The 25,027-nt window shown below is 42.7% G+C and overlaps 1 protein-coding gene across 1 annotated transcript; it reads left to right on the top strand.

Moving 5' to 3' along the window:
- The first annotated feature begins 330 nt into the window (after window positions 1-330).
- ESRP1 (epithelial splicing regulatory protein 1) lies at window positions 331-23,743 on the top strand. Its single transcript, XM_075415236.1, has 13 exons — window positions 331-462; window positions 631-759; window positions 1,631-1,744; window positions 5,542-5,656; window positions 13,260-13,358; window positions 13,465-13,519; window positions 15,363-15,473; window positions 15,562-15,694; window positions 15,774-15,816; window positions 17,284-17,585; window positions 19,121-19,339; window positions 21,385-21,583; window positions 23,416-23,743. Exons 1-13 carry the CDS (start codon window positions 331-333, stop codon window positions 23,586-23,588), a joined length of 1,824 nt encoding a protein of 607 aa, XP_075271351.1. The 3' UTR covers window positions 23,589-23,743.
- The last annotated feature ends 1,284 nt before the right edge of the window (window positions 23,744-25,027 follow it).

Genomic DNA, 25,027 nt, shown 5'->3' with positions numbered 1-25,027 from the left:
CGGCGCCAGGTGTGTGCTACCTGCACCACGTGGGGCGGGGCGTGGGCAGGTAGGGCTGCGGCCCCGCGCAGAAAAGCCCGCAGCCATTGCGCCCTTCCTGGGGGTGCAGCCGGCGTGGGAGCGGCCGCTGCCTGCCCCAGGAGCCCCGCGCCTCCCCCGCGCCGTGTCCTCGGGGAGCGGGGCCGCAGGTGGGGGCACTCGGCGCGACCGGGAGCGCCTCCGGCGGGGAAAGTTTCGGGCCTCTTCTCTTCCCCCCCTCAGCCCCTCGCTTCCCCGTCTTCCTCCTCTTCCTCTCCCGCTTTTTACCCTTTCCGCCGGCCCGGTGGCACCATGACGGCGTCTCCCGACTACCTGGTGATCCTCTTCGTGACCACGGCGGGCACCAACGGGGCGAGGCTGGGCTCGGACGAGCGAGAGCTGCTCCAGCTCCTGTGGAAAGTGGTCGACCTGAGGAGCAAGGAGGTATTTGCCCCCGACGGGGGGAGTCCCCCGAACCGCTGGGTCCCGGCGCTGGGCTGGCGGCGGGTGCCCCGGGCTGGAGTAGGCTCTGGTGGAGGGCAGGGGTTGGTGCCGCCAGTGGGGACCTTCAGCCGCGGGAGATGACTCGCCCCTCCTCTGTTTTCTCTGGAGCTGGGGCACCCGCACGACGTGCTGGTCCGGCCCGATCACCCGGAGCTGACGGCCGAGTGCCAGGAGATCACCCAGGTGGATGTGGAGAGCCTGGAGCTGGCTCCACCGCTGGAGCAGGCGCTGAGACAGGTGACGCCCCATAAGTAGCTGCCGGGCGCTGGTCTCCCTTGGGGGCTTCCTGGTGGGGTGGAGGCACTGTTACCATCCCTTTATCCCTCTGCCACCACCACTGGGGCAGTGGAGCCTGGCACAGGGGCACCACAGACATGTGTGGGCCAGGCAGCCTGGTGTGTGGTGGGCTTTGGGGGGGTTTCTGCCTTGCCTTTTGCTTGTTCGCATTGGGAGGGACTGAACCCCAAGAGAGGAAGGTCAGGATCAGGTATCCCCCTGCCCTGATCTCCTGCTGTGCTGGACCCTGAGTCTCGGCTGAAGGTAAGCCCCAATCAGTCTTGGGAGAGGCCAAGTTTAGGTTCCCCCTGAAAAGGCTAGGTGGTGGCAGGCCCTGTTAAGGCTTGTGGTGGTTTATCAGTCCTGGGAAAGAGAAAGCGCTGAAGCCTCTAGATAGACGGGGAGGTGTATGTGATTCTAATTGAGGGAAGGGCTGAAAGCCTGTCTCCTCTACAACATGCTCGAGTGCCCTGTCTTGAAATGCTCATCTAGCATGCCCTAGCAGTCCCTCTCCAATCAGCTTTGTGTCTCCTTGTAGTCCTCTTGCAAATGCTCCTGGAAAAATATTTTTTTCTGTGATATGGACTGTCCATGTGGCCACTTCTCAGTGAGGGGCGGGGGGGCAATTTCCTTGTGAAGATGATTGTGAAAGTTATCATGTGCTTAGCTAGTAAAAACAAATCTACAGAAGTGAAGGGCTAGGCTCCTAGAAAAAGAAATTCCAGCTTGATGTTCCTGCTGCCCAGGAATAATGTGTTACCAACTGATGACACTACCTAGTGCAGCCACTCTGATCTTTTACGTGTATGTCTCTTGTTGTTCCTGCTTTCAGTTTAATCAGTCTGTGAGCAATGAGCTGAACATTGGTGTAGGTACTTCCTTCTGTTTCTGTACTGATGGACAGTTGCACATTAGACAGGTTCTGCACCCTGAAGCTTCCAAAAAGGTATGTAGTTGTAGCTTAAGTTTGACTCTTAAAGTGTTTTGTATGATTTCTTGCAAAACTGATCAACTTGTTTTTAGTGTGAGGGTGCTTCTACACAACCGTAGTACAAACGCTGCTCACAGGTTAATATGCTTACCAGACTGAAGAGCCTGCCCATGTGGAAGGCATAGACAATGCCCTGCGCTTATGTAGCCCGGAGATGTATTTTTATGTCAAGTCAGAAGACAGACTTTCTTGAATTAAGTGTTTGAGAAAGGAGCAATTCGTTAACAGAGTACTTGTAGCACTTACAGTTGTAGGAGATACAATGGGTTAATAGGTGGGAATTTGGAAGTGTTGCCAAATAGTTAACCACCTTAATCATAAACTGCCTTTTGAAATTTTACATTCACCTTCAGCTTCAGCAACTTTCAATCTTTGTGTATTCGATTGACGCTCTGAGGGTGGTGCTTGAATTTGTAAGGAGCTGAACAGTAGTTTGAGGCAGGCTATGGGTGATGACTAGTACCATAGTCTAGAGTTTTCTGTGACTTCAGAGTTGCCAAATCGCTAACAGTGTTATGAGGTCCTGCCTACTTTTCATTAGTGATAGAGTTGCAGCAATATACGGAGTCTCTAGTCCTGAAGTAATTGCATCAAAATTAATAACATCCCGTTTTTTAGTTTACTATGAACATGCAACACTCTGTGACTGAGCTGTTCTACTCCTCTCATAGCAAATTGGTGGGCACAGTGATCAGTTGTAGCTTCATCTTTGAAGGGGCACTGCCGCACGTCTGTGCTGTTACAAAACTGATGTTGGATGAGTTTAATACTTGTTGGTGCTGTAAGTATTTATAGCTTTGAAGGCTTAGAAGAGAAACAGGGACTGTGATTCATAGTGAAGGGACAGTGCTTATATATATATATAGCAAGTGGAAGAAAAGAAGGTTATCAGGAGTAGTCAGCATGGATTCACCAAGGGGAAATCATGCCTGACCAATCTAATAGCTTTCTACGATGACATGAGTGGCTGGGTAGACGAAGGGAGAGCCGTGGATGTTGTCTACCTTGACTTCAGCAAGGCTTTCGACACAGTCTCCCATGATATCCTCGTAGGGAAGCTGAGGAAGTGTGGGCTGGATGAGTGGTCAGTGAAGTGGATAGAGAACTGGCTGAATGGCAGAACTCAGAGGGTTGTCATCAGCGGCGCTGAGTCTAGTTGGAGGCTGGTGACAAGTGGTGTCCCCCAGGGGTCAGTACTGGGCCCAGTCTTGTTTAACTTCTTCATCAACGACCTGGATGAAGAGTTAGAATGTACCCTCAGCAAGTTTGCTGACGACACCAAACTGGGAGGTGTGGTAGATGCACCAGAAGGCTGTGCTGCGATTCAGCGTGACCTGGATAGGCTGGAAAGCTGGGCAGAGAGGAACCTGATGAGGTTCAACAAAGCCAAATGCAGGGTCCTGCACCTGGGGAGGAACAACCCGATGCACCAGTACAGGCTTGGGGTGGACCTGCTGGAGAGCAGCTCTGCGGAGAGGGACCTGGGTGTCCTGGTGGACGACAGGTTAACCATGAGCCAGCAGTGTGCCCTGGCTGCCAAGAAAGCTAATGGGATCCTGGGGTGCATCAAGAAGAGTGTGGCCAGCAGGACGAGGGAGGTTCTCCTTCCCCTCTACGCTGCCCTAGTGAGGCCTCATCTAGAGTACTGTGTCCAGTTCTGGGCTCCCCAGTTCAAGAAAGATGAAGAGCTACTGGAGAGAGTCCAGCGGAGGACTACGAGGATGGTGAGGGGACTGGAACATCTCTGCTACGAGGAGAGGCCGAGGGAGCTGGGCTTGTTCAGCCTGAAGAAGAGAAGGCTGAGAGGGGACCTTATAAATGCCTACAAATATCTGAAGGGTGGGTGTCAGGAGGATGGGGCCAAACTCTTTTCAGTGGTGCCCAGCAACAGGACAAGGGGCAATGGGGACAAACTGAGGCACAGGAAGTTCCGTCTGAACATGAGGAAGAACTTCTTCCCTCTGAGGGTGACGGAGCACTGGAACAGGCTGCCCAGGGAGGTTGTGGAGTCTCCTTCTCTGGAGATATTCAAGACCCACCTGGACAGGGTCCTGTGCAGCCTGCTGTAGGTGACCCTGCTTCTGCAGGAGGGTTGGACTAGATGACCCACAGAGGTCCCTTCCAACCCCTACTATAAAAAAAAACATGTAGATACGTAATTTGTCTTAGAGTATAATATGAGAAAATAGGGGAACAGGTTTTTAACAGACTTTTTTGTCCCTTGTAATGGGAATGTGTTTTACACAGTTTACCTTTCCGTTCAATTATGTGGATAAAAGAAGGGACAACTCCTACGATTATTTAAGTTTGCTTGGTGTAAGGGATATGCATCCTTTTTCTGTATCATCACGGGCTCGCTGATAAGAATCAAATCTTCATCAAAATCTTCTGTTGCTGTTTTGTTAGGAATTATTCATTTGAAATCTGCTCTGTGCTGCCTATAGATATAGTAAACCAGATGTATGAGACCTGTAATAGTTCTTGGGGTTAGCGTATCTCCAAAGGTTTTAGTGGGAGATCACTAAAATCCATATAGGCAGAAGTCACTAGGATTTTGAGAATATGTTTATTTCTTAAGATGCCTAGTCCTAACCAATCTAGCAGCTCATGGTATTTGGAGAATGAATTGGCATCAACTGTTCCAAGTGAATGTCAGTGAGGTACAGAACTTGATCTCTCGCGGAGGAAGAAAAATAGCCATGCTAAAACTAGAGCAGGAAATGTTGGCAAGCACACTTGCATTTTCAGAAGTTTGTTTTTAAAGAGTATGGTTTGCCTAATGCACCTGCCTATATGCAAAGATAAGCTCTAATGTTTTCAGACGAACTTGTTTTAGAGCCTAAACTTCTTTCTTTGGTCTCCCTAGATGTGCTCTTGCATATCCTGTCATTCTGTTATAATGGCTAACTAGTCGTTAAATCACAGAAAGCCCTTACTTTTGATCAAGAGAGGCATTGCAGGCAACAAGCATCCAAGTGGAATATGGAGTATTGTCTCTGTGCTGAAGCTCTGTGATGAACTAACTGAAGGAGTAGGGATTTGTGTTGGTTTAAACAGCTTCCCCCGAGTCTTTTCCTTCCCACCCTCCAACAAATTAAAAGCGTGTAGTAGATGTAGTAGTGGTCAGGCAAAAAGGGATTTATTGACTTCCAACGGGCTATGTAACTTGCTCCTGGCTTCATAGACTACAATTAAAGCAATTACCACACATAGACTGACAACCTCTGCACCATATCAAACCATCATCTGCACACAGTTGGTTTTTTTGGTGATGTTTGCTTTTTTGGGGGGGGAATAAATATTTGAAGTGTGGATATTCTCTGGAAACACAGCCTTGTCTATAAACCAAAACGTCTTCCGCTAGTCTTGCAAAATTTGTTTGGCTCTAAACTGAACTGAATGCCCTCTGGCTTTTTACAGTTGAAATAGGAATCAAGAATTGATGATAAACGTTGCACTAGCAGGCATTTGCTCTCCTACATACATATTGGATTTGAGGCACTAGTAATAAGAGCAAATGTTTCTCTGGCAGTGAAAAAGCACATTTCTCTTTTTAAACCACATGGAGAAGAAGCTGCTTAAGCAAAAAACTTTATGAACATACTTATGTGGCTAAGAGTTATGTGAGTTTCTCTGTAGCAAAGGCTCTTTGTGTTTCCTACTCATTGTAAGGAAATTGTTAGAAAGTTTGTTATCTAAAGACAAAGTAGGTTACACTCACCCTAGCTGACAGCAGTTACTTTGTTTTACAGAATATCTTACTGCCTGAATGCTTCTACTCCTTTTTTGACTTGCGGAAAGAGTTCAAGAAGTGTTGCCCTGACTCACCTGATGTTAGCAAACTCGATGTTGCGGCCATGACAGAATGTATCCTTTTAACAGTGATGGTGTCTACTGCTGTTACAGCCTTGGCAGAACTTTAGGACAGAGATGCGTGAGTAATACTTGCAACACATGTTTTGGGGTGGTATAACTTTAATGAGTGACTCGGAGCTGTACTGAGCTTTCTCACAAAGATAAAAACATAGGAGAATGCACACTCCTGTGGGGAAAAATCCTGTATTTCTTCTTCATTTCTGTACATTTTCTTTACTTCCTTTATAGTTTTGTCTCTTTAAACTTTAGTGTAACTGGCACATTTATTCAAGTTGCTGATAGGAATCCTAGTATTAAAGTTGTGAGGTTGCTTGTTGCATCAGTTAGATTTTTATTTTATTTTTAGGTAAGGATGAATGTTGGGCGACCATCTTAATTTTTAGGAGGGGGAATGATTATTCTTGATGTGAAGTTGTAGCAAATCCTTGATTTGGGAGTGAACCTAAGGCAGGAATGTTTTTGGCACACATGGTATTCAGTCTCATGGAGGCGGTATGTGTTACATGTTGCAAGGTGAGGCTGGGCTGGCAGTAAGATAGTCAGTAATGTGTTTCCATTTTCAGTGATTGGGATGTCTAAAATTACTTTTTGAATAGTGTTACATGGTCTGTAACATAGTCCCATCTGGCTCTTTACTAGTCTTTGCTTGATTTTGTTTGCATGCCACATACAGTTACCAGAGCCGAAACTGGGGCTGTGAATTATTTGGCTGTGCCTTTCTCCTTGCTCCCCTCTTACTGCAGGTGCCAGTCCTTGTTTCAAATGCACTCTCAGAAGTGGAAAACACTTGACTTCCCTACTGACCTATTGAAGCAGTGACCACAAAAGCTGTCTAGCAAGGAGGGATCAAGGAATTTGAGAGTATTTTTTTCAATATCTCTTTATTTTTAATAACTTTTTCCTCTGGCTAGCTTATTGTGTCTGTAGAGTAGTTACCATTAAGAGCTGGTATTTTTCAGACTCAAAAGTCTGTGGCTTCTCAATTGTTTTGGCCTTTCACTGCAGGACTAGTACCTGGGCTTTGTACCTGTGTTGGGGCGCATAAAATATCTCTGTGTGGGGGTTTTTTTTTTGGGTTTTTTTTGTGTGTGTGTTTTAACCATAAGATTGAATACTGGAGGCTGTCTGCTCTGCCTTGCCATCTGTAAATTAAGATTAATCTCACCTAGTGAAGGGTCAGAAATTACTTCTCTCCTTACTCTGAAGCAAGGTGGTACACTTAGTGTAGGAGTGACTTTGTTTTGTTTTTTTATGTAGAAAAACAAAATAAATGCTTATGTTACATCGTCTGGAAGCTGGATGACGGATACTTCTTAAATTTATGATCAAAAAATTAATACATTGTTTAGGGATGCTTTGACATGAGCTGGAGAAGTTAAAGACAATGAGCTACTTGGGCTGTTTTGGAGAGATACCTTTGCCTTCTCGTGTGAATGTCTGGCGTACATCTTGCCACTGTGGAAACAGTTGTATGACTGCAGCCACCTTGGAGCATCACTGGTCAGCTAAGGCACTGTGACTGACTGTGCACTTTCTGCCTGCTGGGATGGATGAGCAGACCACCCTGTGTTACCTGACAGTCAGGAAGCCCCTTTTTAAAAAGTCAGCACCATCTGAGAGTGGTTTTGGCAATTGCCAGCAGTATTTCCTCCACGTTCCTAGAGGCTTGGTCAGTCTATCCACATGCTCTGAACTTGTCTGAATTCTGGATCTGATATGCTGCTTAAGGTGTATAAACCTAAACAACTTCATTCTGTTTTTATATTAATCTTTGTGGTTTGTCTTGTTTTGTAGCTGCTGATGGTCCTTTTTGTAAACTTGTTATGTTTATGCAACATGGCTGAAATTAACTGCCTCTGCCCTCTACTGCTTGAGTGTTGGGGGTGGAGGATGCAGAGACCATAATGATGAAATAATTTTTGTTTTCCTTTTTATTGACAAATATGATAATTTTCTTTCTCTTCACCTTGCTGAAATGGACCAACTTAGTCTCCTTGGTGTCAGAAACTGTGTTAGTTAATTGCATTTGGAGAGTTTGGATGTAGTGTAGTGCTTGTAATAAAAAAAAAATGTTGAAGCAGGTGGTAAGTCTAAAGACTAGTTCAAACAGTTACGTGCAGAGATTTTTTCCTTCTTCACATAAGTGGGACAGTTACTTTCCTCCTGGGACAGTTATGTAGCAAAGAAAAGAAAATGTCCAAATGACAAGTAACTTGTATTTGAAGTGGATATGCTGGGATGGGGGACACAAAAAGAATTTAAAGTGGCGTACATTGAAACAAAGTTGCAGATTAGTGCACAGAACCTGACCAAGCTCGTGTTATCCTTGTAGGAAGCTCAAATCTTCCACCCCATAGCTAAAAGGGCTGCATTCGTAGAATATTCAATCAATTGTGCCACACAAACTATACTGGGCCAGGTTTGTTAGCATTTGGTGGGGAAAGAAGGTTTTGGGTTAGGAGTAGGGTACTGACTAGACATGCAGAAGACCTGCATTAACAAACTAGTAGGAGCAGGAGTAGAATGTTTTTTGGGTGCATACCTTCATGTGCTTACATCTCCACTTACCTGTGTGTGAGATGGTTGTGATCAGTGAGAGGAAACTTGTGTGATACGAAAGGTTTAGGGGAGAGCTGGGTGTTATTAGGACTCTTCCAAATGCTTCTGTTTTGATGGGTAGCAGTTGATTAAACAACAAATTACAGGCAAATGGAGAATGTACTCTATTGCTCCCAACAGACAGGGGGAATAATTTCCTGCTGCACAGTCAATCAAGATATGTATTCCAGTGGATAACACACTGGATAGTTGGTGCTTGGCTATGTATTTCTTGCAGACAAGGCAAGCACAATCTTGAAAAAGGAACATAGTGATATTAAACTGAATAACTGGCTGGGTTCTTATTCCTTCAGAAAGTACTTTTGGGACTTACTCTTTCAGCAAACTCCTTGAAATTGTGTACAGCAGTGAAACCATTCCAAATGCAAGAGCTCAGGTGAAAGCTCTACATTCCCCCCCAATTATAAATTTCATATGCAAACAATCACTGATTTCTTTTAATGCAAGAGAAGGAAATGTTTAAAATGCCATGGAATTTGAGAAACTGAGGAAGAACTGAGACTAGTTGTAACTATTATCTCTGAGTGCTACTGCTGCCTAACTTATGGTCTCAAAACAGTTTTTAGTGCAGGAGACAGTCTTCTGGCAAACTTTCTTTAATCAGTATTGTGTAAGAGTAGTGACAGCAGGACAATTATGAGAAATTTCAAGTAACAAAAAGAACCTGAGAGAAGTGATCATGTTCTGGCAGAGAAAGGAACTCAGGTCTGTTGAAATCCTTTTTTTTTTTTTTTTTTTTAAACGTGTATAAGTATACAAAAGGAGCAGGGTTGTTCTTGCACCCTCTGTACCTCCCATATGGGCTGCACTTCTTGATTTGCAAAGCTTGCTGAGCCAGTTTTCACCGCTGTGAGTGCCTTCAGGGTGGAGTGAACAAAGCTTGCATGACTATTCGTATTCTGCAGAAGACTCATCCTTTGCCTCAAGATTGGGTGTGCAGAAGCCATTAAATGGCAAATAGCTCTTGCTTCTTCCAGTGCACGGCTTGCTCCACTCAGCTCTGAACTGGGTTTGTCAGGATAACTCCTTACTGGGAGTATGTGCTGGGTGGTGTCAGTAGAAAGGTAGGCGTACTTCAGAACTGCCTGCTTAATGTGCTGGATACAGTCTGGAGACTGCAATGCTGAAACTGAAACTTGTTGGAGTTTGTTTTGTTTTTTTTTGATCTGAGTGTCTTGAAAATAATTGTGTCAAGCAGTTATAACCAGTAGTTCTTAACTCTGGCAATAAAAAGCCCATTACTGGGTATTACTTCAGAATCTTGCATATTGTTATTTGTATTTCCTGTGATAGTAGCCAGCGACTGGGTAATATCAGATTACCTTTATGTAAAGTAGCATTTAGAAAGAAGTGATCTTATGCCTGAAGAGAGCTAAAAACAGAACAACACGGGAAGAGGATCAGTGCAGAACACAACTGCAATACTGGTTCAGGTCATCTCATCTCAGAGCTGTGTCGGTTGTTCAGTGTTTTTTGCCATAGTTAAGAAAAGGAGTTGAGACTCTGGGAAATGGAAGAGATGGTGCGAGGGAAGAAGTCTTGGAGGGCACTGGCAGGGCCAGTGGGAGGGTAAAGTTTCAGTGACAAATCTGAGGAAGTGGTCAAATGGTTTAGAAATTTCTCTCATATGACATAGGTAACTCTGATGTAGAATACACTCCCTCCCCTTACTAACTTCCTGAGTGTTGCAGGAGGTGGTACCACAGCTGCTCAGCAAGATTAAGAAGCTCCTTGTTTTCCATCCTGCCGTGTTATTTAGGTGCGTCTTTTGCCTGTTGCTTCATCTAGAATATATGTGTGCATGCTTCTGCGTATGGTAGCTTTAGACAGCCAGGTGTGTTTTTTCTAACACTTCTGTAAATGTAAACTTGGATTTATCCACTGCAATCAACCATTTCCAATTGCCCAGGAGAGGCAACATTTAGATATCACTGTACACAAACATGTGCAATCTCCTATCCCTTCAAAGAACAAGAGGTGGGTTTCATAAAAACTATTCTATTGAAAGCTTTTTCCTAAGTGTCCATAATTGCCAGTGCCTCTGTGCGCAGGAATCCGTCGGTATATAGTCTATTTTGTTCATTGGAATTCAGGTTTTCACTTAGTTAAGGTTGTTAACATGCTCCTTTACATATGCAGAAAGCTATCAATTTTTTCCAGTCTTGCCTAAAAGCCTTGTTTCTAGCTAATCAGACACGAAGGTGTGAGCGATTTCTCACTCCTACTAATGCTGATGACTTTCTTCCTCCCCTCCCACTGTGTTTATATTAATCTAGAGTTCCTTGGCACAACTGACTCCCAGTGTCTGAACACCTGGTACCAACTCCTGTCGGCATTTGGGTGTTTTTAGGAACTGTATCTCTTGTTGATCAATATTTTCAATGAAAATGTTTTCTGAAGAAAACGAACGTGGGGTGGGGGAGTTTGTTATTCCTTGTGTGATAGCCTTGCTTCAAATTCCCAGCTCTGTCACGCTGCTGCATTCTCCTCTGGTGGCTGATCGCTTTGTAGGGATCTTTGGCTCTGCAAAAAGGAAAAATTGAAATGTCTCTTCAGTTTTGACAGCACAGTCTAACAGCCAAGTGCACGTGTGTGCACATGTGTGTGCATGTCCCCTGCTGTAACAGCTATTGAAACTCCTGCCCAATTTCTCTTGACTGTGACAGAGGAAAGATAACATTTCCAAAATCTTCAGGAAAAAATGTCAGGCAAGACCAGAGTTCCTATACCTGCATCTTCAGCAGCTTCTGGTTCCCTGGACGGGCAGCAGAGTCTCTGTGGACGTGCAGTGCAGAGGTCTTGGATGCTGCGGGGAGAAAGGTGTCAGGAAAAGGAGGAGAAGTGCTCCTCTGCTCTGATACACCAGGTGCCCAGAAACATTTGCATGGTGCTGATTAAGCAGTCTCTCTGTAAGGCAGTCTGTTTGTGGATTATTTGTTTTCTTTTCAACCCCCTCCTTCCCCAGGGGGTGGGGAAGAAGATTAGCTTGAGTGTAGGGCTTAGGAAAAGGCATTGCAATGAAGAAGTTTCTTGTTGTCATAAATACTGATAGTCTCTTAAACTGTGCTTTGGGATAGTTGCATGTGGCTTGTTCAGGATTTTTAGCTTGGTTTTTAAGAAAACCATTTAATTTGCTCACTACTTCACTCCAATGAAGGTACCAGGAGACAGGGTAATGGCAATGGCTAGCAAACTGTTTTTAGTGAGGCAGTTGGAGGGGCGGGATCACTGGTTTGTCGTCTTTTTTAAACTATGATAATTCACTTAAACTTTAAATGTGTGGGTAAGACTAAGCACCATCCTTTCACCTTCCATGCTCCAATGCATGCTTAAAACCAGCAAAGAATCAAAATCAAGTTAGCTTCAAAGTGTATTGTGTTGGCACAGAGGCTTTCCTTTCTTTGCTGTGAAAGAAGGGTTCGTTAATTCGGGTGAAAAATTTCACCTCACAACAAGATAACAGTTAAACTTCAAAAACTATTTAAAGAATAATCTGTTTTGTAACAGTGACTTGCAGTCATCCCACAAATAAGAGGGAATTTCAATTCAAATTTATTTCACAGTGAAATTTGTGCTGCCTCCCCTGTTGATGAGATGACAGGAGAAAGCTGGCACACGGTGTCTGTTTCTAACAGAAGCTGCTGCTCTCTTCCCTGCCCTTCGTGTGGCATCTGCCAACTCAGTAATGTGCTCAGCTCTAGGTGGAGCAAACATTTTTTCTTTTCAGAGGAACCTTGTTATCTTGGACTGAGAAGCAACTTTTGAGCACCAAAATGCAGACTCTTTTAAGCACTTGAAATGTGTTTAATGTAGTTTTGTGGGAGTGTGGGCAAATAATTGGTGCATTTGACTGTTTTGAATGTCTTGCATTACTGTACTGCCATGCCAGGATAGATTTTATTTAGGAAACTCTTCCACTTTTGTTCTGAAGTCTTGATGCAAAGTGATAAAAATCAAAAAAGTAACTCCTATTCCCAAACTGCTTTATATTTCACTTCTTGTTTTGCATTTGTTTTTTTTACCCTACACTCTTCAAAGAAGATGTGGGTAGAAAAGAACTTTTTAAAAATTGGTTTTAGAAATGTTGGAGTAGAGTTGCAAGTAATCTTACAGTCCAGCTTGGCGTTAGAGAGAGGTAAATATGGCAGGAAGTGGGAGAGATACCATAATAAACTCTATTTGAAATTGTGTGAAAAAAGACAGTATGTGCAACTTAAATTAGACTATCTTTATGAACATGAGGGTTTTTACCTGGTCATTCTATGGCCTGTCTTTCCAGGATGTAATGCTTCCTGATCTCTATTGGCAGGAGAGCTGATCCTTGCTATCATGTTCCGTAATCCTACAGACTCAAGAAGACAAGGGCTGTGGGACTCTGTTTTGTCTCTTAGTTATCCACAATGGTGTGTTATTACTAGATTCTCAAAATGCTTCTGTGTAACAGCAAAAAAACCCTCAGGCTGTAACTTCTAATAGGCAAGGTTTAGACTAGATGCCATTTGTAAATTTTGTCCAGTGGTGAGTAAGGATTTATTCTACTTTGTGATTTACTTGTTCAGAAAGCATATGGTATATCCTGCTTTTTCTGGAGCTTCTGGTTGATGGCTTGCTTCTCCCTCCCCAGATCTTCCCCTAGAGATAGAAGGAGATGTTAATTAAAGAGGACAGGACTTCAGTCTCTTCTGCATGCAGAAGTGTATCTGTCAAACATAAATAATTCATGACTATATTAAATATATATGTCCTTATTATGGGGTCTCATGTCCCCAGACGCTTTCTGGAGTGACCTCACTCTCCCGCAGGTGGCAGTAGTTGGAAGCCAAGGCAGAACAACTAATGTATCCCAGCAGGAAAAGGGATTAAATCTTCCCCTGAGAAGTGATTTGCCATCCTGGATAACATGAAAGCTAGTTGCTCTAGCAGTAAGCCAATTAGAAATCTGTTTGGTGATGATTGACTTAACTCCAGCATAAAGATTTAAATCTTGACAAGAACAGTCCAGCATTTCCCTATGGAGCCTCTCAAGTTGAAGATATGGGGAATATTATTTTAACACTAATATCTGAACCATACAGTAAGTGATTGCGACGAGCAAGTTTTCTGTATTGCTTGCTTGGTTTTTTTTACTGCCTTTCTTGTACACTGAGCAAAAACAAGATAACTTGTACTGTGTTTCATAGATCACAGATTTGCAGATCCAGAAAGAGTGAACTACAAATTTGAAAGTGGGCCTTGGTAAGTACCTCCTCTCTCTTCTTGCTATGCCCCCCGCCTTTTTTCTTTCAAGATACCGCTTAGATAAGATGTACTTCTCTGTAATCCTAATTTGCAAATAGCTGTTACCATTATATCTATTTATCTTCCCGCTACTGTGGGAATAAATTAGATGCTTGAAGTGGGAAAGGGAACAGATATTCTATACTCAGATGCAAGTCAGTTTTCTTGCTAGGCTTCAGTATTGCCTCTTAGCGGCTGGTATTTCTGGGTTCTGCTAATAAATGCTTATAATTGGTGTTAAGTGTGCTGTGCTATTAACAACAAACGTAAGTATTTTTGTAGAAGTAACCCTATTGGTACGAACTCTTATGTTTCCTGCAATCTGTTTTGCAGTTACTTGAATACACATAATTATTATTTCTTTTCTATAGGGAAGAAACATTTCCATAAAGATACTTTGCCAAAGATGCTATGCTACCAGTCAATTGCTTAAGCTGTTGTTATTGTCATCTTCCCAAATATGTTTTAAACAAAGCTCTGTATACTTTTGATGACTGTTTTGTGTGGGGTTTTTTGGTTTTTTTGTTTTTTTTTTTTTTTAATGTAAGCATGCTTTTATTTGTGCAAATACAGATTTTTCTCGGTGGTTTGCTGGGTACTCCTTCTGCAGTTTCACAAGAGACTGGTGTTAATCTGACCTTATTTATATTCCTGTCTCGTACCAATACTTACTTCCCTCTTGGAGATTAAGGAACTGTCATAATAGTAGATGATGCTTGCACTTTTGAGCCAAAATAATGCAACAATATTGGCAGAAAGTATCCAGTGAGATTAGTTCAGGGTTATGTTTTAGCATTGTTCTAAACTTTTTCCCTTTCACTAGCAAAATCCTGGGATGAGGTAGAAGATGCTCATGTGACTTGTGATAGTGAGAAGTACAGAATCAGGAGGCAGGAGGGAACAGTTTGGGACAGACACCTACGTACGGAAAGCCCACCTGAGAAATTAAAATATAAGCGAGAAACATGACCCTCCTACAACAGGGCATACCACTACCCTTTTGTATGGCTGCTGAACAACACTTCATCCATTCAATCAATCCCGTAGTCTTTTCTATGCAAAAACCTGTCCTTGCAATAGCCAGAAAGGCAGCCTTGTGTAGCTGTAAGCGTTGTGTTCTACATGGCACTTTTAACCTGTAAGAGAACAAAAGAGACTTCGGTAATGACCAATTAAACCTGGCTTTCTGTGGCTGAGCTATTCCCATGCTAAGCAGCTAATGTAGCCTGTAGCTATATTAGTCTCTAGGAGCACAGCGATGGCCTGAACAAGCAATGTTAAACCTAAACTCTGAGCAGGAGTCTGTGTGCTGAGTATAGCCCTGAACATATTTGGTCTTAGATTGTAACCGAGGTTAGTGCTTATTATTTGTACTGCGACAGTGTGTAAAAGCCAGTCACAAGCCAACTGCTCTGTTTCAATTTCCATGTAGCTACCATTAGAACAGCAAGTTTAGTTTTATCCCAGTAACCCTGTTCAGACAATGGAGAAGCACAAACCATTGCTATGTCAGGAGTGGGGAGTAAATTGAAAACACGCTCAGAGAGCAAATGTGGTGAAGCAGGAAAGGGGAGCTGGGAAAGGGGTGGCTTAACAGAGCCGATGTTCCCTGAGGTGACATGTGCAGTGGCTTTGGATGGTGGTGGCACTTAGCCCATGCCGCCCTGGCAGTGCCATCCAGCAGACACGGAGCAGGGACAGAAGCTTGTCCCTGGAGCACAGGTGACAAGCAGGGAGGGTGGTGTGTGGTGGGTACTACAGGCAGATATCTCTGCATTACTCCCTCTTTCTGTGCCTGCAGCAGCAAGATGGAACTTGTGGATGACAATGCTGTTATCCGAGCAAGAGGATTGCCGTGGCAGTCATCTGACCAGGACATAGCGAGATTCTTCAAAGGCTTGAATATTGCCAAGTTAGTAGCTAAGAATTTACCTCTACATTTGTAGTGCTTTGTCTGTGTCAGTCATGGAGTTTTATTTCTCTTGATTTAAATCCTGCAGGGGTGGTGCTGCACTCTGTCTCAATGCCCAAGGTAGGAGGAATGGGGAGGCTCTTGTGAGGTTCGTAAGCGAAGAGCATAGAGATCTAGCGCTACAAAGGCACAAGCATCACATGGGGAATCGATACATTGAGGTGCGTGACACTGGCTTTGAAATCCTCTTCTCAACAGAAGTGCGAATACTATGTCAATCACACTCTTTTCTTTCCCTAGGTATACAAGGCAACAGGTGAAGACTTCCTTAAAATTGCAGGAGGTAATTTTTAGGGGGTGAGAAGGGAGGGTTTGTTCCATCAGTATCTGTAACTAACTTTTTGCTATAAACTGCTCCTGTTGGATATGGTCTTTCATTTTCTTTCTTTGAGCAAATAGTAATCAACACATCAGCCAACTATGTACTCTGCTAGCAGCAGTCCAAGACTTTCTGTTATTTCTGTCCATCTTTCTCTTCCATATTCTCACTGTTTTCAAAGAGCCTATCAAATAAGGATTTGATCAGGCCAGGTGATCTTGCATAGGAACATAATTTGTTAGGTCATCTTCTTAGCTGAAGGGACCTAAATGTTATTGGTTGTTGATAAACAAAACCAGAGTAGTTTTGTCAAAACAGTATAACTGCTGTTGCTCTAGAGACTTGTATGTAAAAGCACACAGATACCGCAGTGTAAATAACAAGGGATTTATGGAACTGATTTTCTTCAAGTCAAATCTTTGCCTCAGACTAAAGGGGGAATGCTTATTTAAAGGGAATATTTCAATATTTGCAGCGTTGAATTGGAAGGCTGCAAAACTTGCTCTACAAACTCTCCCGTGGTCTCTTTTCCTCCCTTTTATGACTACAAGCATACAGGCTTTGAGTTAAATAAGCTGTTTATGTAACTGCAATACTACCTTAAGGTCCTTGTTGGTTTCTGACAAAGATTTGGTCTGGGGATTGTAAATGACTAACGGGATGTCTGAGTTTGAGGTTTTAGAGTGGGAGAGGCTATTAAGCTGTCAAATAGCTAATTGATAGCTTGGTAATCGTTATACCATTCAAAGTAAAGACATTGCACACTGACGCTGGGGGAAAAATGGTGCGTGTCTGGCACCACCAAAATTCTTAGCTGAATGAGCTAACTGTAAGTGAAAGGACCACTTTAAGATGTGAAGTTCGCTAGCAGCTAGCTTTGGTTAGGGTAGCATTATAAGTATGAGCATCAGTGGTCTTCTCCTAGAGATACTGAAAGTAGAATTGGTGGACTTTGACAGTCCTACCAGGATAGGATGACATTCCTGAGCTGTTTTCAACATGCCCTTCCAACTTGCTTTCCCAGCATAATGGGCTGGGTACTTAGTTACTATATATTGTAGCTTCAGAGCATGCCAAAGGTATTCATAAGCTAGAAAGGTGAGGTGAACGGTAGCGCAGATACTGTTTGTGCAAGAGATTCACAGACTATTTTCCTTGGGCTCTGAAGATTGGAAGTTCTTTCTATTTTCCTTTTGAATAAGGATGACTCTTCCAAGAGATGGAGTAACATTGTTAGACTTTAATGCGAAGTGTCCTGTACCATCTTCCTAGTTAATCAAAGTAGGACATCTCTTCCTGACTTTGGAGGCAAATGTTGTTCTACCTGCTCAAAAACTGTCTGTAGGGAGGAGGAGGTAGCTATGTCAGACTTGCTCGTGATTTTATGTGGCTGCATAGACTTAAGTGCTCCTGTACTTCTTTTTGTTGAAGGCACTTCCAACGAGGTTGCACAGTTCTTGTCGAAAGAAAACCAAGTGATTGTGAGGATGCGAGGTCTTCCTTTCAACGTAACAACAGAAGAAGTGCTGACATTCTTTGGCCAGCACTGCCCAGTAACAGGAGGAAAGGAAGGAGTCCTGTTTGTCACATACCCTGACAGCAGACCAACAGGGGATGCCTTTGTGTTGTTTGCTTGTGAGGAATATGCACAAAATGCACTGAAAAAGCATAAGGACTTGCTGGGGAAAAGGTACATTGAACTCTTCAGGAGCACTGCAGCAGAAGTTCAGCAGGTGGGTCTAAAGCTTACAAATGATGGCTGCTTGTAATCCAAACTCATACAGTACAGTAGTGGCAGCAAACACTGCTTGGCCTTGACTTGAAAGCTTCTCTTCTCTTCTCTCTTGACTGTTGCTGGAAAGAGCACTGTCTGCATTTCCATGAGGTTTTAGACCCTCTAAATATAAGAACTTGAAGTATATGGATGTTCTCAATCATATATACAAACCTTTGGGATTTTAGCTTCCACTAGCCTTGCAAACGCCAGTTATAGCAGAAAGTTTATGTGGGTCTAGGGCTTTACACTGCAGATACTGCATTTGTCTAATGATGGTGTATTCAGGAGGAGCATTAGCAACAAATCTTGATCTAAAAGACTTATCTTCAGTCATTGTCACGGAAAAGCAGAAACTTTTGAGGTAGTTGTCTTCAGAGCAATTTATCTGAAGAGTCTTACAAATTGCCTCTAAAGGCAGGTCTCGGCCATCTTATGCCAGCACTGGCTACCTAGCAGAGAATGGTAGGACTTTGTGAAACTGGGCCTGAAGAGTGCCCCCTCTTGCATTGCCATGGCTTAATGGACCATTAATTGCAGTTATGCTGTCAGGGAAAGGAAGTAGGGCTGAGAAGATTGTGTATGTATGTCTCCAAAGATTTGTAGAGCTTCAGTTGAGGTCAGTAACTTCTAGAGGTGATTCTAAAAGGTCTCATCTATGATGCAAATTATGGCCAACCAATAACCATGTCATTGTAACCAAGCAATGGCGCAACTCTGATCCCCCAGATATGTAGAGATTTTCGTGCTTCGTTTGAAGGACAGCACTGATGATGAGAAGGCATAGCTGCAACACTCACTCTTGTCATTGTGTTTTTATCAAGCGCTTTCATAAGTTTGTGTTTAGCACAACCTTCTGATAACTGTATAAATGTAAATGAATCTTAATCCTGCTCAGCAAAAGTTAGAGTAGTAATTGAATATTCGGTGAAGTCTTGACCAGGCAGGGTTTTTACTGTTAAAATTAGTAATAAGAAATCTCAAAGCATGACTCTGTTACAGATACTGTGACTCAATAACACCACCTATGTTACGTGATGGACTATTGCATCTGAAGTTAGGTATGTTTGGAAGTGAAATACATTTCTACTTCCCAGACTCTCGTACCGTTTTGCAGAGGAGATATTTTTAGATAGGAGTGTAACCCACGACTCTTTAGATGGTAGAATGCTTCAGGATATTTTCTCAATAAAAATACTGTAGAAGTACAAGTTTCATGTTCTAAGAGGTCTTCTGAAAGTTGTGCAAGAGTTCAAGTAAATTATCCAAAATGAAATGATGTTTTTCAAGATAGAATGATCCAAAGATTTACTTTAAAACATCTGAATTTTAAGCACTACAGCTGTGGTTGAAGCCCAGAATCTAGCTCGCTTCTTTCTTAAAATACTGTCCAGAGTGAAAACAGATAGCATTGGTGTTACTACGTTCAGTTCCTCTGAGTTGTAGAATGAGTGAGGAGGCTTTCTGTAACCTCTGTTTTCCTGGTTTGCACAGGTGCTGAACAGGTACTCTTCCACGCCTCTCATTCCTCTCCCAACACCTCCCATTCTTCCAGTATTACCTCAACAATTTGTGCCTCCCACTAACGTCAGAGACTGCATACGTTTGCGTGGTCTTCCCTATGCTGCTACTATAGAGGACATCCTGGAGTTCTTGGGGGAGTTTTCCACAGATATTCGGACCCATGGAGTTCACATGGTACTAAATCACCAGGTTGGTAGGCACCACGTTTCTAGCCAGTCTGTGCCAACTGGCTGGATATGCGAACATGGTCTTTCTGATGGTTTCATTAGGGAAGCACTTCTGGGGTCGACACTAACGGTGTTAATTGGCCTCCAGCTCTCCTCTATAAGTGTCCTGGTAACAAATGAGTTGGCTTATCTGAACTCTGCTGCAGCATTTGCTGCAGAGTGATTTCTGCTACTGAGACCTGTGTGCCTAAATCTAAGCCACAGTTTTGGGTAGGGTTGGTGTTCCCAGAGCTGCTGCAGCTGTGGTCCTGCACTGTAGAAGGCTTGAACTGAAGAGTCTTGCTCAACAGCATGCATAATTCCTCTTGTACCAGGCGAGGACTATCTTCAAAACAAAAGTGTGGGCAGTGCTAGTTCTCAGAGGAGTGATTTGCCCTTGCCTTGCTGAACAATGTGCCTCAGGTATATTTGAGGACATACGTGACTGCGGCATGCTAGAGACAGGATTTCCTATGCCATAAGTCAGCAGCTGAAGTTTCGGGCTTCCTGAACTGTGTGGTTGCTTTCTCTAAACAGTCACAGCTAAGCACCAAGATTAACAGCTCATTGACATGAATAAACAGTCACGTCTTTGCCATTGTTTTCTGGAAGCAGTTTCTACCAAAACTTTCTAGACAAAGGATTGTGCGTTGTTGTGCTCGCCTTTATCTGCATAGTCTTGTGACTTTCGGGGGAGGAGAGGCTCCTCTAACTCTATGGAGATGCCCTGAGTAGTTGCACTGATTACACTGATTATTGTGGTATAAAAAGGGTTCTTCTAAAATTGTTTTTGTTGACACTAAGCCTAAACTGAAACTACAAAATATTTCCTTGTCCTGGAGTGGGGCTTCTGTGTTTTGGAGGTGTGAGGAGGGAGAAGGGACTGTAGTTATTCCAGTACCTCTCTATCTAAAGAGATTTCTGTGTCTGTGAGGACTTGACCTAGTCAAGGCTGAAAAACTAAAGAATGTGCAAACCTAGGAGAGGCAAAGAAATTATGTAAATGTTAAAGCGCAAGTAATGGTTTACAGTAGAATCAGCCCTTGCCACCAGCAGTAAGAAAAGAACCTGGAGAAAGAAATTGGTGTATGTATGTAGCCCTGATAGCTCTCTGCCAGCCTGGCCCAAAGCTGTTGGATTTTTTTTTTTTTTCCAGATACTGCTTTTTCCTGACTACTAGATTTTTATCTTTCTGCACGCTCTCCCTACTCCCACTATTCCTGGTTTCAACCCTCTAATTATGACCATCTGTGTAAAGGATGGTGATAAAGTTGTTCTTCCCTCTGAAACTAGAAAAACTGGCCCAGGACTTAAGTTAGAGCTGGCTTCAGATCTCTACCTGTAGTTTTGGCTTATTTAAGTCAGCAGCTGCTTCTGGCTAAAATGACTGCTCCCAGTTACATATCCCACTCGCTTATAGCTGTATATAAGGACGTCATCTTTTTTTTTTCTCCACAAGCTCATACTAAGCCTTAGGATACTACCCTTCTAAAACATCCCAGCTCACATTTGCCTTAGCAAAAATAATTTTTAAAAAATTATTTAATATTTGGCACTTGACTGTATTTGTCCTTGAATTTTAAAAAGCACACATAACAAACGTGGATTAGATCTTTCAGTTCTGCACTCTTACTAAATAGGTACCCAGAGACCTGCTCTTGCCAGAGTACCCTGAATGTAGTCTCTCCCATAGGTGTCCTTATTTTTTTTAAAGATAGAAGTAACATGGCTTAAGTTACAATGTAGCTTAATTGAAACAGGTAAATAAATGTATGCAAGTTAGCACAAGTTGGCAGAATGCCCATATGATGCAGCGGGCAGACTAGGATTCTTCAGCAATAGGGGGTGAAACTTTAGGGAGGAGAGCTTAAATATGGTGATGGGTGCTAGGGATGACTTGACTGTACTTGACTTTGGAGATGAATATATTTATGGCTGAAGAGACTGCTTTTAACAACACAGGTTATTGCTATGCTGCTACTTCGTTGGAGCTCCAGAAATATTTCGTTTTGTCTGCCTTGTTTGTAGGGACGTCCATCGGGAGATGCCTTTATTCAGATGAAATCTGCAGACCGAGCTTTTCTGGCTGCGCAGAAGTGTCATAAGAAGACTATGAAGGACAGATATGTTGAAGTCTTTCAATGTTCTGCTGAGGAGATGAACTTTGTATTAATGGGGGGCACTTTAAATCGAAATGGCTTGTCCCCGCCACCATGTAAGTTACCATGTAAGTTTTGCATGGGTCTTGCCAATACTCTACGCTATGTGCGGGTAGGTGTTGGAGCTGCTTTCTTGACTGTGATTCTGATTCTTGGAAAGGAGTGCTAGATTTCATCTTAAATCATCAGCAGCTTGCAATCATTATTTTTCCCTTTGGTTGTGAATTACTATGACCGAAGAATCACTTTAAAATTACTCTGGCTTTTCCAGTGGCAAACTTCCCCTCCTCTCTCTGAAACTTGACTTCGCCAGAGTGAGCCATGACTCTGGGAAGTAATTTGTAAGCCCTGACTAGAGCTTAAAGAACAATTTCCCATTTAAATTAATTTGTATGTACATTTCGCATCATGATGAACATGTCAAGTAAAAGCCCTTCCCCTTTCACTTCCAAAACTTAACTCAGGAAACAACTGGTAATGGTATTCATTGGGACTTAACTACATGTGTTCTGCCTATTGAATCCCTACTGAACTGTCCCTTTGCTTTTTGCTGTTCATACAGAATTGAGATTGCCCATGTGGGAGTAAAATGCACATAGCTTTGGTCTCAGAATTGCAGAAACTGTATTTCATGTAAAGTTAAGTGCTTCGGTGCTACTAGGATGAACATGGACTTCTAGACAAATGTTTGTGGGAAATGCTTCAAGAGCTCAAGGGCTAACTTACTAAGCATATGTGCCATATAAATCTGAGCCTATGGGAAAAATAATACTTTGCTTCCAAGATCATAAATGGCAAGGTAGTCAAGTAGGAGCTTTCTCTCTGTCTCTATGCAAATGTATTATTGTTGTTGTTGGCTTTTTTAAGAAGTGCCCTCTAAATCCTAGTCAGAGCTGCCAACATGGCAGCAAACTTCTTGGGTGTGGCTCATTTTGAGTGTGAATAGACCTTTAGCTAATCCTTAGGAGATAAGTTTTCCAGGTACCTAGATTTCTTTTTTTTTTTTTTGCAAAGCAAGTATCTGCAGTATGTAGTCCTATGTGACAGCTGTTACAGACAGGGGTTGGAAGCCTCTCCTGAGAGCCCCTAGGATGGGTTCTTGGGCAGAGCCCTAAACTTGAGCACTCTTTGGTTGGTAGTGTTCCCATTTCCAACTACAAATGCTAGCGATATATTAGCCCTTTCGGCTGTCACTGCCCCATCCCAAAGTGTCACTTTAAAGTAAGCCTCTGTTTTTGCTATTCAGAGTTATAGATAAAGCTTTTACGTGCTCACTCTTATGGCACTGAGGAGGGGAAAAGGGAAGAAAAGAGAGTGGTGAAGTAGGAGGGTGAACTGTCATCAGTGAGAATCCATTTAGGGCCTTGCATCTTGTTGAAACACCGCAAAGTGCACTTTTGTTTTTAAAATTCATTGTTAACACTTGAAGCTGCAGAGCCATGACTTTTTCTCACTCTGCTGTTGGTTAAATGAAGACAGAGCTGTTTGGAGGATAGGGAGTGTCAGGATGAGAAGGTGTCCCCTGCTCTGGGCAATGTTAGGCAGATCTTTAGCACAGAAGTTTCCTTCTTGTAGTGGAGAAGTCTCACAAGCCTTGATTGGAGACTTCGTTAAGTCTGAGCCTCGACAAGAAAAACTGGTCTCCTCTACAGAAAGAGACCCTATTCCCAAAGTGAGAGATGACTTTTTGTGTATTACTGACTTTGCTTTTGACTGGGGGAGTGGGCACAACACTTGTACTCAGGCTTACATTGGTGGCTCAGATTTATTTTCTGTGATGAGCAAGAGAATGAGAAGCTTGTGAAGGCTCTTAACTTACCACAGAGTTGTTCAGCTAATTAAGACATATATATGCTGGAATTCAAAAGGTCTTAATCTACTTTCCATTTGTTCCCTTTAGGCCTTTCACCCCCATCCTACTCCTTTCCGGCTCCTGCTGCAGTTGTGCCAACAGAAGCTGCTCTGTATCAGCCATCCGTGCTCCTGAACCCACGAACGCTCCAGCCCTCCACAGCGTACTACCCTGCTGGGGCTCAGCTCTTCATGAACTACACAGCATACTACCCCAGGTAAAGCAGAAGAGAAACCAAGCAGGAACAAAGAAGTCTTTTTTTTGGAGCAAATGCACAAAGCTCTGAAAAGAACATTGTCTGCTGTGCTAAAAGCTTGTGCTACCAAGAACAGCTTATTTGGTATCTTGTTCAGGGAAACAATTTAGGGATATCTAGGGATTTCCCAAGTTTTAGAGTATTTCAGGTAGTGTTGATTTCTTTTTCATTTTTTTTTTTTAAAAAAACAACACCATAACTCACACAGTTACAGTGGGATTTTTGTTTTGAGTTGTTTTTTTTTTTCTTCACTTAACATGCCTCTTAAATTTGTTAGCTTACATTGTTGTGCCCTCAGTGGGAAATAGTGTGTGCAGCACTCCTTCCCATGTCTGTAAAGAATCCCTTGGCCCTTCTTTAGAACAGGTGGATCAGTTCTGCCCTAACATCTTCTGAAATTCTGCATCTGTTTTTTTAATAAAATAACTTTTGACCTTTATGGTGAAAACTGTTTACTAATTTATAAAAAGTACTGCATTGAAACATATGTATTGAATGCGTATGTAAAGCATATAGAGGCATATATTTTTCCTGACCTCATAAACATCTCTCACAAAGGGCTTTTGGCTTTTCTGGATGTATTAGCTATTTTCTACAGAACAAAAGCTTTCGATACTATTTGCCCTTTGCAGTCATGGAGCCTTGGAAAGAGCCATGTTCCCTGTAAGCCATAAACCACTCCTCATTTGTCAGGAAACCTGCTAAAGAACTCAAGTCTTCCATTAGATTATGACCAGTGCTTTTTATCCCTGGAGAAGGGTCCAAATAGCTACTTACGATGTTGTTGAGCAATATGGACTCTCTAGTACCTGTAAGATAACAAAGTTTTTCTTACTACTTTACACTAAACCACTATGTCTGTGAGCTGCCTGTTGTGTTTTTTATTAAAATGTTTTCTTCACTCGTGAGTTAATTTCTATAATGCTTGCAATGTCTGTCTTATAGTTATGATAATATGTTACCAAACTCAGCAACTTGAATGTAAGATCAAGAAAAATAAAATTCCAAACTTGCATTGGCAATATAAAACAAGTTTCTCAATAGTTCTGTATGTCATGAGAACACAGTAGCAGTAATAGTTCGTAGTGACTTTGACATGTTGTACTTCTTGAAGTAATGATAGACTGGCCACTGCAGGCTAAGTGTCTGGCCCTATAGAGGTCTCTCACTGAATGGGATTCCGCAAGAGTCCCATCACTGGCTGCTTGGGCAGTAGGCATGTATGTTGGTTACAGGCCGATGAATCCTGAGTCCCAAAATATCTTTTTTATGTTCTTTTCTAACAGTTGTATACTATTCTTAGGAATCCATTCTGTGGATTCCAATCCTTCTGTGCCAATTACAAGTACCTCTCCTTAAAAAAAAAAAAAAAAAAAAAAAAAAAGTGAAATTTGTGAAGTCAAC

Source organism: Opisthocomus hoazin, chromosome 3, assembly GCF_030867145.1.
Source record: "Opisthocomus hoazin isolate bOpiHoa1 chromosome 3, bOpiHoa1.hap1, whole genome shotgun sequence".
NCBI classification, from domain to species: domain Eukaryota; kingdom Metazoa; phylum Chordata; class Aves; order Opisthocomiformes; family Opisthocomidae; genus Opisthocomus; species Opisthocomus hoazin.
This window is presented reverse-complemented; position numbering and strand designations above follow the sequence as displayed.

Coding starts and splice junctions, on each gene's coding strand:
- ESRP1 (XM_075415236.1), top strand. CDS start 331: ATGACGGCGTCTCCCGACTACCTGGTGATCCTCTTCGTGACCACGGCG. Junction 13,359..13,464: donor ACTAATATCTGAACCATACA/GTAAGTGATTGC, acceptor TGTGTTTCATAG/ATCACAGATTTGCAGATCCA. Junction 19,340..21,384: donor ACATGGTACTAAATCACCAG/GTTGGTAGGCAC, acceptor CCTTGTTTGTAG/GGACGTCCATCGGGAGATGC.